The sequence below is a fragment of the Seriola aureovittata genome, chromosome 22 (assembly GCF_021018895.1).
Source record: "Seriola aureovittata isolate HTS-2021-v1 ecotype China chromosome 22, ASM2101889v1, whole genome shotgun sequence".
NCBI classification, from domain to species: domain Eukaryota; kingdom Metazoa; phylum Chordata; class Actinopteri; order Carangiformes; family Carangidae; genus Seriola; species Seriola aureovittata.
Window position 1 is genome coordinate 14999397 of NC_079385.1, and position 13268 is coordinate 15012664.

At 39.9% G+C, this 13268-nt stretch overlaps 1 protein-coding gene across 4 annotated transcripts in view; it reads right to left on the minus strand.

Annotated features, from left to right (window-relative positions):
- The window catches only part of anks1b (ankyrin repeat and sterile alpha motif domain containing 1B), a 215992-nt gene that overhangs the window by 136087 nt on the left and 66637 nt on the right, over positions 1-13268 (minus strand). For 3 of the 4 annotated variants that reach the window (XM_056367040.1, XM_056367039.1, XM_056367041.1), the window contains exons 5-7: positions 11204-11347; positions 4976-5051; positions 2804-2905 (exon numbers count right to left, since the gene is read on the minus strand). In XM_056367040.1, the coding sequence (XP_056223015.1) occupies positions 2804-2905; positions 4976-5051; positions 11204-11347 (322 nt within the window). Of the gene's footprint in view, positions 1-2803; positions 2906-4975; positions 5052-6636; positions 6655-11203; positions 11348-13268 lie in introns of those variants that run through there. The other variant, XM_056367042.1, reaches the window with a different exon arrangement.

A 13268-nucleotide genomic window follows, 5' to 3' on the forward strand; every position in this document is an offset into this window, starting at 1 on the left:
TGGTACATAACCACTTGCTGCTGGGCAGTAAAAAAGTGAACTGTTAATGAATTCGAACAGAAGGATGAATCATGCGCTGTAAATTAAATGAGAATCTTTTCATAACGAGGTGCCTGTGGCAACCACAAAGCCCCTCAGCTGGTACAATTGAGTAAATGACAGGTCTTTTGCTCTTCATGTGTGTATGTGTGTCCTTTTCCATCTCCTCTCCAACAGGAAATGGCATGCAGCTGATCTTTTCACCAAGTCACAGCTGTGTCCTTTTTCTCCCTCTCTCTCTCTCTTTTTTTCTTCCTCTTTCTCACACATTTTCATTCCCCTGTTTATACTGAAGTCTAAATCTCAGTCTCCAGCTCTGGTTTGATGGAAGCTATTCCTCACCGATATCTCCTATCACCTCATGTAAAGGTGTTTTCACTGATTCTTTTCACCTTTACTTGCAAAATTGCAGTGTTAACTGCATATTTTCAAATATTCTATTTCAGAAAAACACACAAGGCACAAGATTTCATTGCACTGCTCAGGATTTGAGCAGCAGAATTAAAATGAAGCTTTAAGTTCCATTGGCAGCCATCATATACTCTACAGAGACATGGGGGCAGACAGATGGTTTTACCTCAGTTTTTGGACTACAATATACCAGATTATTTCAGCGCTAAACATGAAACGGGAAACTGGAATCACCAATTACACAAAATTACACAATACACAAAATTTCTTTGCGTGTTGCATCACTGTGTTTTCCCTGGTTTCACATCAGCTTTATGTCTGTTATTTTCTAACTGTGACTAATTTGTAACTGTTACAGTCAACACCCAACCCATGTGTCTAACCCATCTTGTAGTGTTTTGATGTGTATGATGTGTTTTCCCCTGTACGAGATTGGTTCCAGCTGTTGAGGCATTGCCCATACCCGCTTCCCACTTCCTGTCTGACGAGCCGAGGATCCTGATTGGAGCAGCACCCGGTCCGACTCTCATATCCAGAGGATGCAACTGGTTTTCAAAAGCTTGGCCAGCTTGACAGTCATGCAGCTGGGATTCTCAGCTCGCCAACATGCCTCTTGTTATTTTTCACACTGGTAGATGTTAATTGCTGCGAAACTAGTATTGAGGCACATGGAACTGGGCCAGGTATAGTTTCAGTCACTAATTGTGAACACTCAAAATTCCCTTAGTAAGAGATACTAGGAACCCTTATTTGGATTTCACAAGTGTTTTATTTCTATTTTAGGTTTTCCTTAGGAAAAGCTACTTGTAGCACTTATCTTTATTTGGTTATATTTATTCCTTCATTTTGAATAGCATCCACAAGACCTGCTTTTCTTGTAGTTGCCTCACAGTTGTTTGTTTGTGTCAATTATCTAAGCTCCTTGTGAATAAATAACTTTATTTTACCAAACACACCTGGTCTTATGTTGCTTCTCATTCCCCTAACGAGCTGGGTCGTCACAGTAACATTCCTGGAATTCAGTATATGTTCCCCTTTCTGTCTTTGCCTCCTTGTTAAGACAGATTCACTGTTTTTTGTTTTTTTTTTTGTTTTTTTTTTAGCTCTGACATATTCTCCTCATCCCTCCATTTCCGTCTGCCTTTCTCTCATGCTCTTTAAATCATCTGTAAGTATGTGCCTTACATACACCCACAGATTACACAAGGACAGATAGTGAAGGCCTCTAAGCCACAGATTACAGCGTTCATTCTGAGCCTGATAATCACATCAGGACAACACTGTCTTTAAAAGGTACAATGTGGAGAATCTTTGGGACCCCAGGGACTGCACAGCCAACTCACACTAACAATCATTGGTCACCCACAAAACACACTGCAGTAAACATGGCAGGTAAAAAAACTAAGATGAGAAAGACTGAGTGAAGAAAATTAAAATGATGAAATGTTAAAATTATACGTATTTTTCATTGGTTGAAACAGACTGATTAGGGGTATCAGTGTAGAAAAGTGCCATTATGAAATTGTGACTATACTGGCAACTATTTTGATTAATGATGATCATTGCACTTATTCTTCAAAATTACCAAAGACTTTAATTTCAGCTTCTGAAATGTGTGAATTTGTTGGTTTTCTGTGTCATATATAGTACATTTATTACCTTGATTATCTTTTCTCAGAGCCAATTTTTAACTATTTTTACATAAAACAGACAAAACAATTGATAGAAAAAAACATTAGCAAATTAAACAGTAATAAAAATTGTCAGCTGTAGCCTTGTTTAACAACCACATTTTCCATTTATAAGATAAAGTGGCATTTTTCCAACAAAGATGATTTTGGCAACTTTTATAAACACACTAATTCACAAAGCATTTGTGAACATTTAACACTTTGAACACTCCAGCACCCTGTTTTTACTGGAAAATAAATATATAAAAATATTCAAAACCTAGCAGAGCCTGTAAGACAATGGCAGACGATTTGAAACAACCCTGCATTGTATGTATCAGGAACAACATTTACAGAGCTTGAGATGTGTAACTACGAACTCTCCCGCTGTCGCAAGTAAACACATTCAAGAGCTTCCATTGTTTCCTATTGGAAAATAAACTTCCTGGAAAACAACATTTCTCAATTGGATCCGCTCGCAACATCCGCTCGCAACAACAGTCACAATGTCATGTGCTAGATTTGCATGATAAAAACATCTGAAAATGAAGACAGCCAACCATGCACATTTGTACAGCCTATATGTCAACATGTCTCCAAGATTCATCACATTCCCTCTGAAATGTAACCTACAGTCAATCATCAATGATCGAGTCACATAGTGAAGTGTATGTGTGTCTTACCTTGGATAAGAGCAGTGATCTGCTGGGATTTCGGTGCAGGATGTTCCCTCAAGATCTCCAGAGCTGTTCTCCCTTGACTATCTCTTAGATTGGTCTCAATCCCTGAAATGTACACATATATACACACACACACACACACACACACACACACACACACACACACACACACATAAAATACAGTATGAGCATTGATACACACTTACACAGGGTAAAGTTAACATCACAACACCCATGTTGTTGAACAAGATAGACCTACTCAAACTTGCTCAAAGCCAAATTCAACTATATCACAGACACGCTGAACTACACACATAATGAAGATCTGCTGACACACCTACTCAGTGACAAAACTGCAAAAGATGAATGAGTTGCAGTCACCGGAGGATGAACATGACTTTATCGATTCATGAAGAATCTTTATTAAGAACACGCTTTTCATAAACTTTGACTTAACAATGCTAAATTGCAATCTCAGACAGTGACACATTCAAGAATGCACCAAACACAGAGACAGACAAACACAAGGCTCCCATATAAACTCAAGTGCAGGCGCACACAAGACACATTCACAAATAAAACAAAAAATTAAAACAAAATCACACAAACTCGGTAGATAAAATAAGAATTTGGAAGTCAGTTGTCTTGATTCTAAGATTTTCTTCCACTACACACTATACAGTGCAATCAGAAAGTTTTGCACTTTTTGTTATGTTGCAGCCTAATAACAATTTGCTATTTTATAGGTGGGTTATGTGCTTATTTTGTCTGTCTGTCTGCTGGCTCCAGCTTCGTATTTACCATACAGATGTGAGTGTGGTATCGATCTTCTCTTCAGTTCTCACCACTAAATCCAAAATATGACAAAGATATTTTTGGCATTGGATTTTTATTTCAGCATCCTTAGCTGTTTCCTGCACAGTCAATGATTGACAATGAAAGGCAGACTATCCATCCTGCATCCCTACAACGGCCCCACAACCCACCCTCCACAGATACATACAAAGTTTCATGGGGTAAAGTTCAGGCCAACACAGCCCAGTGTTGATCCAGGAAGTTAATAAAATCAAGGCCAAAAGAGTATGGCCACGCAGAGGAAGTCCTGCAGGAAACAGGAAGTGCTGAAGGAAAGTGGGTGAGTACTGATGGGGGTATCAAAGAACAACAGTGTCACGACTTCATCGCTACTCTAGTCAGTGATTGAGATTCACACAAAGGGAAGAAACGAGATGAGAAATAGTTGGAGAAATAAGCAAGGAAAGTTTAGTTGTGAAGATGTGTTGTGAGTGTTTATTATAAAAATGGTTGAGACTGTTAAGATGTGAAATTGAGTTAACAAAAAGAAGAAAAAGGGAGAGCTCAAGCTACATGTTTTATTTTATTTTTCTAAAATTAAGAAATGAGAAAAGATCATTTAATTTATTATTAAAGAGGTGTGGACCTCTTTGACAACAAATCCCCACCCTATGATCTGCAGAACCAGGCTACATTTTTTAAAACTAAACTTAAACTGTCCAGTTTTGGTGAGCCTGTGTTCACTGCAGTCTCAGATTTCTGTTCTTCGCTGACAGGAGTAGAACCAAACGTGGTCCATCCACCTCAAGCTTTGACATTCTGAAACACTTTTCTCCTCACTGCTGTTGTAAAGTGTGGTTATCTGAGTTAGGCTGAGTCATTCCTCTGACCTCTCTCATCAACAAGGCGTCTCCGTCCACAGAACTGCCTCTCACTGGATGTTTTCTGTTTTTGGCTCAATTTTGAGTAATCTCTTGAGACTTTTGTGTGCGAAAATCGCAGGAGGCAATCTGATGTTTGATGTCAACATTAACTGAACTCCTGAACTATACCTGCATGATTTTACATGCTGACACCAGATAACATATCTTGCTGATTGTACTGATGGGGGGGGGTGGGGGTGGGGGGGGCAAAACAATAATAAAATTGAAAGTCCAGGATTTTCTAACAGCATGAAAGAATGCAGCAGACAGATGCCTGTAGTTCACCTGAGGGCAATTTCAACCCACAACCTAGACAAAAAAAGCATGTGGAGCTTCTAGCCGCAGGTTAAAATAAGATGGGAAAACAAGGCACACACACACACACACACACACACACACACAAGAGCAAACACACTCAGTGACTTTTTGTTTTGCTGGGATACATTTATAGACCCACCTGAGTCAAGCAGGAGGCGAACTACATCCATCTTTCCAAAGAGAGCTGCCTCATGGAGGGCACTGCCATTCTCCGTCTGAAAGAGAAAGAGAGAGAGAGAGAGAGAGAGAGAGAGAGAGAGAGAGAGAGAGAGAGAGAGAGAGAGAGAGAGAGAGAGAGAGAGAGAGAGAAGAGAGAGAGAGAGAGAGAGAGAGAGAGAGAGAGAGAGAGAGAGAGAGAGAGAGAGAATCTGTGTGTGTTAATATTCCAACATTTAAACAATTGAAAACAAACAAAAATATACATTGACTGGGAGCACAAAAGGCATTACAAAAAAAAGGAACAGGAATTAAAGGGGAGAAGAAGACAATATTTTGATTTCACTCTTTCACTCTGGCATTTAATCGAAAGAGATTCTGTGAGATTTCACATTTTCTTGCCTGAAAACAGCGCGAAGCCACAACGATTTGAAACATTACACAGAAAAAGGGAGCCTGCATGGAAACATCCCAATTTCCCCTCACCATACGCCGGCCTGTTTTCAGCCTCCAGTGCTACTAATGGGGGTATTACAGATATGATGCAACACATGGAAACTACGGAGGGGAGGGCACTGCTAAGTGTCTCATCTTGGATTAGCAGTGATGAGGGAGACAATTACCCTGACAAGGCCCCTTTTGACAGAGCAACACTCAGGAGCCACAATACAAAACAGCTGTTTAATCACTATGCATTTTGGGGGGGGGGGGGGGGGGGGGGGCACAAGAGGGCACTTAAGTCAGACATTTTCAAATCTTATACATAGCGTCTATGTTCTAAATTAGACATAATTTATTTTCATAATTCACTTTTGTATTGTTTTTATTTTTATATTTCATTTTTATTGTTGTTAATTAATTCTTAATATGTTTTTAATCTCAATTTGTGTAACTGTGTACGGTGTCCTTGAGTGCCAAGAAAGGCGCCTTTAAATAAAATGTATTATTATTATTATTATTATTATAATACTGTTTTCTCATTGATTTAGTGAGTTTAATTTTTTTGTCATATTTGTCTTCAAATTTTTTAGATGTGCCAGGACTATGGGTACGAAGTCGAGTCAATTGTATTTATCACAGTAGCATCTGCCCACCCCAGTATTGTATCCGCTGAATTCAAGACAACTGGGTAACATTCAGACAAACAGATTTCCTGTGCTTTCTAGGTCAAAGGACATGACAAGAGAATTTATTTCAAAATGACAACAATGACATTTATACACAATGATTTTGGCCATGTTGGTATTGCTATCCATGTAGTTATTGCTCTAAAGCTTTGGGGACAGTATATTTCTGTGTCTCAATTACACCCTGAATACTTTAAAATAATGCCCCATACACCTTGCTGGAAGGGGCACTAAAGAGTTGAACCTGAACCCACACATATGCGTAGCTACATGCAGCCATAATAAAAAAGAAAACACACATGCAGCAACATACATAATATGCTGAATCTATTGCATCCTTCACAGTTGGCTTCTTGACAACACAGATGAAAACCTGGACTGAACCAAACTCCCGGGCTTAATGAAGACAAATTACTTGGATGACAGCCAGGTCTGCTGTTACATACACGGCCGGGAAATTCAACTCAACGCAGCACTGCACCAGATCAACACCCACTGCAGCGAAAGCCAAACTTACTGTAGCCGTCCTGTTTCCTCTACAACAAAAGTGTCATCACCACAGCGAAGGGACTGAAGGAGAAATGAGGCAATATGCCAGATGCAGCTATGCCCTTGAAAGGTCAAAGGTCAATGGTCCGGTTAGTTTAAGCGATTATTTCAGTTGTAAATCCCAAGTTAAAAAAGAGGTGAGTGGTAACATTTGCAGCGTCACAGTGTATTAAACTATGGATGTCTAGCCTGTGGAGCCGATCTTTTACCCACATGCACACAAGTGAGAGGAGGTGGGAGTGCAGGAAATGAGCCACCCCCTTTTCCGTACACACACACACACACACACACACACACACACACACACACACAACTTGCCCTCCTAACCTTCCCTCTCTATACCACTTCCCGTCCTGTTTCCCAGGGCGATTATGCAGTGATGTCACAAGGAAGGCGATTCTCACTCTCTAAGAGTTTCCGGGCATTGAAAGGCAGATGACTTTCTGTTTCAGAACTGCTGGCAGAAATGTAGCTGTCGCATGCTGACGTTAGGATGATGGGATAGATGTTATTTCTCAAGTCCACTTCGAAAAGGCAGTCTGGTGTGTTTATGTGTGCATGTGTTTGTACTTTTGACTAGTGCTGGCTACCTGCCCTCCCACAACCAAGGTCCTCCATAGGGAATTCCCCTCAGTCAGAAAAGGAAAAAGGGAGAGATGCATAGAAAGACACAGAGAGAGTGACTGTGCCGTTTCTATAAATTATTCATTCACACTCAGACAGACCTATATGGCTTGACTCCAATTACTGACCTGTACTATCGTTCTCACACACTCACTCACACACACACACACACACACACACACAGCTTTCAACTTGTGACAATTTACAAGGTGGCCATCTGTGAGTCGCCCACACCACCACTCTGATGCTGCAGCCTTGCAGAAAATTCTACAGAAAGAAAGAGAAAGGGGAAAAGACAAGAAGAGGAGACGGAGAGATTGATTGTAGTGCAGGCCAGATTTTAACCTATTCACATAACACTGCTGTAACAGGTTAGTGATGTAGATACCACACTGCTAAATGTAGCATCTCATCACCAGTAACCAAAGAGCAGCAGTCCAACTTGTCCTCTTAACTGCCAGCAGACTGTCACCATGACACGTGACCTCTCATCATATATTTTGTTTACCTGATTAACTACTACATAACTATAGATGAAGACATACCAGCACACACTGCAGAAAATGATCAGAAACTTGCATACGGTTTCATGTCATACTATTCCACTTTCTAGTCCTGCAAAGAATCAGTTGATTACTTTTGTAATTCATTATATCACATAAAAATACAGACGTTTAACAAGCAAACAATCTTGCAAAATCTACCACAAAAAAGGTGCTCATCCAAAAACATAACTCAACTTTTTTGTAATCATGTAACTAATCAGAAATTAAAGACGTTTTAATAAAACAGAATCCCTAATTCAGCATATAAGAACAATAAAACATCTCACCTACATCTGTAGCTAATGTAATGTAGCTGTATGCTAACTGTGCACATATAGATCTTTCACTTTTTATACATTTGAGATTCTTAAAACCACAGTTAAGGGTTTATCTAGGTACCTGAAATCAGAATACAGTGAGCATATTTATAACAAGACTGAGACAAACGATCATAACTGAGTTACCAGTGATTAAATGACAATACCACTAACAGAAACGTCTGTCCACTTCACTTAAATTGACCAGACAGTTTATCCCACCCAGAGGGCGACTCCACTCACCAGTTGTGCAATAGTTTCATCATTTAATGTGCCTTAGTCCTTACTGTGTCAGTATTAAAGGGGTAAGAGAGAAAAAGAGAAAGATGGTCTAGTTTCTACACATCACTTTCAGTCAAAAAGAGATAGAGCTAAATAAGGGTGAAGGGGAAATTGCATAGACAATTTGTGGTATCAAAGGATTGCAATGGTTATCATCACTAGGTAGAGGACAACGAGAGAGAGGGAGAGAGAGAGAGAGAGAGAGAGAGAGAGAGAGAGAGAGAGAACTTTGCAGCAGCATGTATAGTGCAGAATATGAGGCAAATCAAAGGCATGTAGTGTTCATCTTCACTAGACACATGGAGCCTGAGGCCAAATCCCTGCAGAGAAACAGTCCTCTTCAGATCACAGCACAAATGCACACAAACACACACACACACACACACACTGCAACAAGGACAGAAGGCGGAGAGGATGGGCACAATGCCGCTGAGTCATGCATCTCCTCAGTGTGAGAGCACCAGATCGACTCCCATATCCAACAGGTCAAGTTGTTTCTGTCTTTCCAGAGATGAAATCCACACACATGGCCATATCCGCCAAACTGCAGTTGCAATATGTTTGACAGATTTGAACATACTGTATTCTGGAGGGCAGGGGCAGAATGTGACAAACTATTCCCCCCCAACAGACTTGTTTTCTGGCAGTCACAGACCCTCCTCCGCCTTTAACTGTACTTAGACAGCTATTTTACTTGTTTTATATACTGTATATCAACTGTACTTATATGGTCAGATGTAGCATCTGTTATGCCATATGTCACTGTAGCAATTTAAAAACGACTCAGCTCATATTTTGGCAACACTCAAAGTGACTATAGTCTCAGACTGTACAATAACAAAACGGTTAGTATCAACCTTTCAGTGCAAAAGGGGATTTTTCTGCATAAAGGCTTTGTGGGATTTGTTTATTCTCATGTTTGTTGAGCAAACCCTGATATTGATTGCTCCCTGCCTCTGTGGCACCTCAGCATCTGAACTGTCTTGTTTCTTGATTCAGACTCAGGAGCTTCCTGGGGACTTTGAGACTGACTGAGCACTGAAACCCTTGAAGCTGGTTTTCCTTCAATCCTTCATGATCTCCGAACAGCACAGACTCGATAAAATAATCTACGTGAGCGCCAAGGATGTGTCCTTGCCAGAGCGGATCGGGTTCGAATCCTGCCTGGGCCCTTTGCTGCATATTATCCCCTCTCTCTCCCCTGCCTTTCCTGTCTTCCTCTACACTGTCACTGTCAACAACATCAAAGTGCTCAAAAAATCTTAAACAAAAAAACAAGAATCTAAGCATGATATAAGACCTTCCTACAAAACATCCAAGTGTATTCAAGTACAAGTGAATGTGGATTTAGGTATTTACAGACAGTACATATCTGGTGAAGTTTGGTTGTTTACTGCATCGGAAAAACTCCTTGAAGACTTTAACAGGAAAGAAAAGTTATTATGTTCACATTATCAGAAAAGATTCAATTGTAACAGTCTCAAGAGACTGATTAGCACAACAAATGGTTGTTTTTTCTACACATTTAAGACAAGTGAAGAAGTCAAATGTTCTAGTTTGTCAAAGAAATTTGTCTCAAGAGAAAGAAAACTATGTTGAGGAAAGCAGCAAAGCGTGGCTGCATTTTGACAAGGCTTCAAAAAAAAAACAAACGGCCCAGAAAGGGTCAGGACAAAGCTGCGTTTGAATCATCTAGACAATCCAGAATACGCAATAAGACAAAATGTAAATGAATGAAGGGAAGAGCTGTCCCAACTGCATGGCAGAAACTCAGCAGCAATGAAGCGCCATATACTGTAGGTGACTCTGCATTTCTATTTTCTTGACTGATGATGTAGCATATGTAAAGGGAAAAAGGAGACAGTGAACTCTCAGGACCTCTGAGGAACACCCTGTCCTCTTCCTCCTCCTCTTCTTCCTCCTCCTCCTGCACTCTCAGTCTTTCCTCCAAATCAATTATTCATCCTTCTCCACCACCACACCATGGGAGGCATACACCACATATACATGCTCTCTGATACACACACAGACACACTTTCAAAAGGGAATCTGCCAAGCATTTATGCCTGTGGTGGATTATATACACAAAACACAAAGCTGTACTCTCTTTCATTAAAAACGCAAGGCAGCAGCCTTGAAAATATTCACATACAGCAGAGATGAGAGGAGGAAGGAGATTCAGACTCACAGAGATGTTGAAAGATTTACTCAGACAAAAAGAACAAAGAGATATCTTTCTAGTCACCTTCTCCACTCGCAGCTACATCAGATAATCCAAAGAAAATGTCAAAGTCAAGTCCCACTTTAAAACTCAATTCTGTTTCAGAACTGGCACCTACAAGCCATACATACATTTCTTTAACTTGTTTATGTTTCTGTAATTGCGCATAAATGTGTATCTTTTAAAAAACACATTAATGAAAACACATCTTTCTACATATATTGACGAGGCTACTCATGATAATACAAAAATCACAAAACACCTGCTGTTTGTCTCCATGAAAAAATATGCATCTTACAACAAACCACGTAATTCTGGTTCGTACAAAGATATTACTAAGACTTTTTCCAAATGCAATTTTGTCAAAAGGAAGATAGTTTATTCCAAATGAAAAGAGCAAACGAAAAGCATTATTCTTGTTATTCTATTATTATTATTATCTTTGTCCATAACAGGCCACTCTAATTTGTGCCAGAAATCTCTTAAGTCCTTGGATGCTGATAGAGGACACTAACAGCTAAAATCAGCAAATGATTTTTTTCTTACCGCACAGTTGACATCCATGCCGGCCTCGAGCAGGGTCTGGACAGTGCTGTGGTGTCCATTACGCGCAGCCAGGTGAAGCGGAGTGTGTCGGCGTGTGTGGCTGGTCATGAGGTTGGGGTGAGCACTCACCAGCATGCGCACCACCTGCGCACAAAAATATAGCAACATCTCAAATGACAAAACAGCAAACTTAGAGGAAGCTCCTTACTCGCCTTTTGTAACCACGAAAGTTAAATCGCTTGAGGAAGAAGTTTGATCTTCTCCAGAAAAGAGACACAGTAACAATGTTGTTGGCAGACCATCAGAAACAAAGAGAAAAGACTTCTTTAATTTTGCAGCAATGTTACGTAATCCCACTCAGAGAACTCATTTATGGAAGACATGCAGTAGAAATTATGTACCAGTGTTTTAATGTTTATATCACTGTCAAAGACAAATAGGCAAGTTTTGATCCAATACACTGAGGTATGTAACTGACCCGTTGTAAAAACCCCTTTCCTGAACATCAGTCTTTTCAAATCACAGCTTACGACCATTTCTGAGCAAGGCAGTCCTGTAAATCTTTGGATTTAGGGTTGTGGTCTTTTTTTTGACTTTCTAAATACCAAAACACAAAAGAAGAAGTATAAGAACTGGATTAAACTTGGGCTTTATTTGGTTTCTGGAAGTTTACACTGAGATCCAGATCCAACTAAGCTTTCTCAATATTCAGTTAATTCTGGTTCTGTAGGAATAACATTAATCATATTTTTATTTATACAGAAATAGTGTGCAGTAAAACTAGGGCCAACTATAGCTCTACTCTGCAATATGTGAGCAATCCTTCTCCATCTTTTCATGTCTTTTATATGGATCAGCATCTTGGAAGAATGCTACTTTTGCCTGGGACATGTGGCTTTGTCTTTTAGCATTATATCGTCTATGTATTAATCATGTGTTGCTGTAATAATAACAAGTCCGCTAAAAAAGCTTGAAAAGCTTAGCAACAGTTGCCAGGTGGGCTGGCGCTCAGCGAAAGGTCAGTTGAAGATGAAATATCAGCAATTTGCTTTTTTCACACTCAATCATAAATTAAAATAAAGTGTTGGTCTGTTCAATTACTTGCTTTGTATTAAAAGAACTGTCAATCAACTTGCGTGTAGTAAGAGGATGTTTCTGAGCTGCGGTAGTGGAGCAACCCTTTTTGTTTGATCATGGATGGTGCTTTTAATTACTCATCCCAACAAGAGGAAAGCTTCCTCCTCTGATGCGTGTCTTTGTGTGCGTGCCGTGTGTGTGTATATACTAAACTTTTGCCCTGTGTTAGTTACATCTCCATGCAGCAGTGGTTTCCACCATAGGGATTTCCCTTCATTATTATGCAGAGTGAGAGAGAGAGAGAAATAATGTGCTGCCTTTATAAATTATTCATTCACACTCAGACAAACCTGTATGGCTCAACTGCAATTACTCAATACCTTAGCAGAGAAAATGTGTGATTGCTTTTAAACATCAGCAGGCATTTGTAGCATCAGCTTCTCAGTGAGTGTGTACCTGTGAGTGCGTCACTTTTGTCACATTTTTGACAAAAGAGTAATGTTGCAGTTCTAAAAAATGTGTACCTGTCTGCCTGTCTAGGACAGTAAGTATTTGAGGAAGTTTTCTTTTCATCATATTTCTACCATATTCAAAATAATCAACAGCATCTCCCACTTTGGAACAACTGATTGCCAAGCACTATGGTCCTTGTCACTGCTAACACCCACTGTTGTCCTGGGGAAAATGCAGATGGAGTCACCAGCTGCTTCTTTTCGCCCGCCGGCAAGGAGCTTCACCAGGATATAAAATGCATGCAGAGGTTCACGTATACCCCCCAGATCCCACCCTCCCAACCAGTGTTGCAACAACAAAAATATGTTCTTTCACTGGCCCCACCCCCAGTATTTTTATTCCTACCTTTGACTTTTTCACAAATTTTGTTAAAAGTTACAATTAAATTTTCATTGCAACCCAAATGTTATTAGGGGTGCACTGCCCTTATACTGACCATGGCATTCTCATTAACTTCAAAGGCTTGAATCATTCA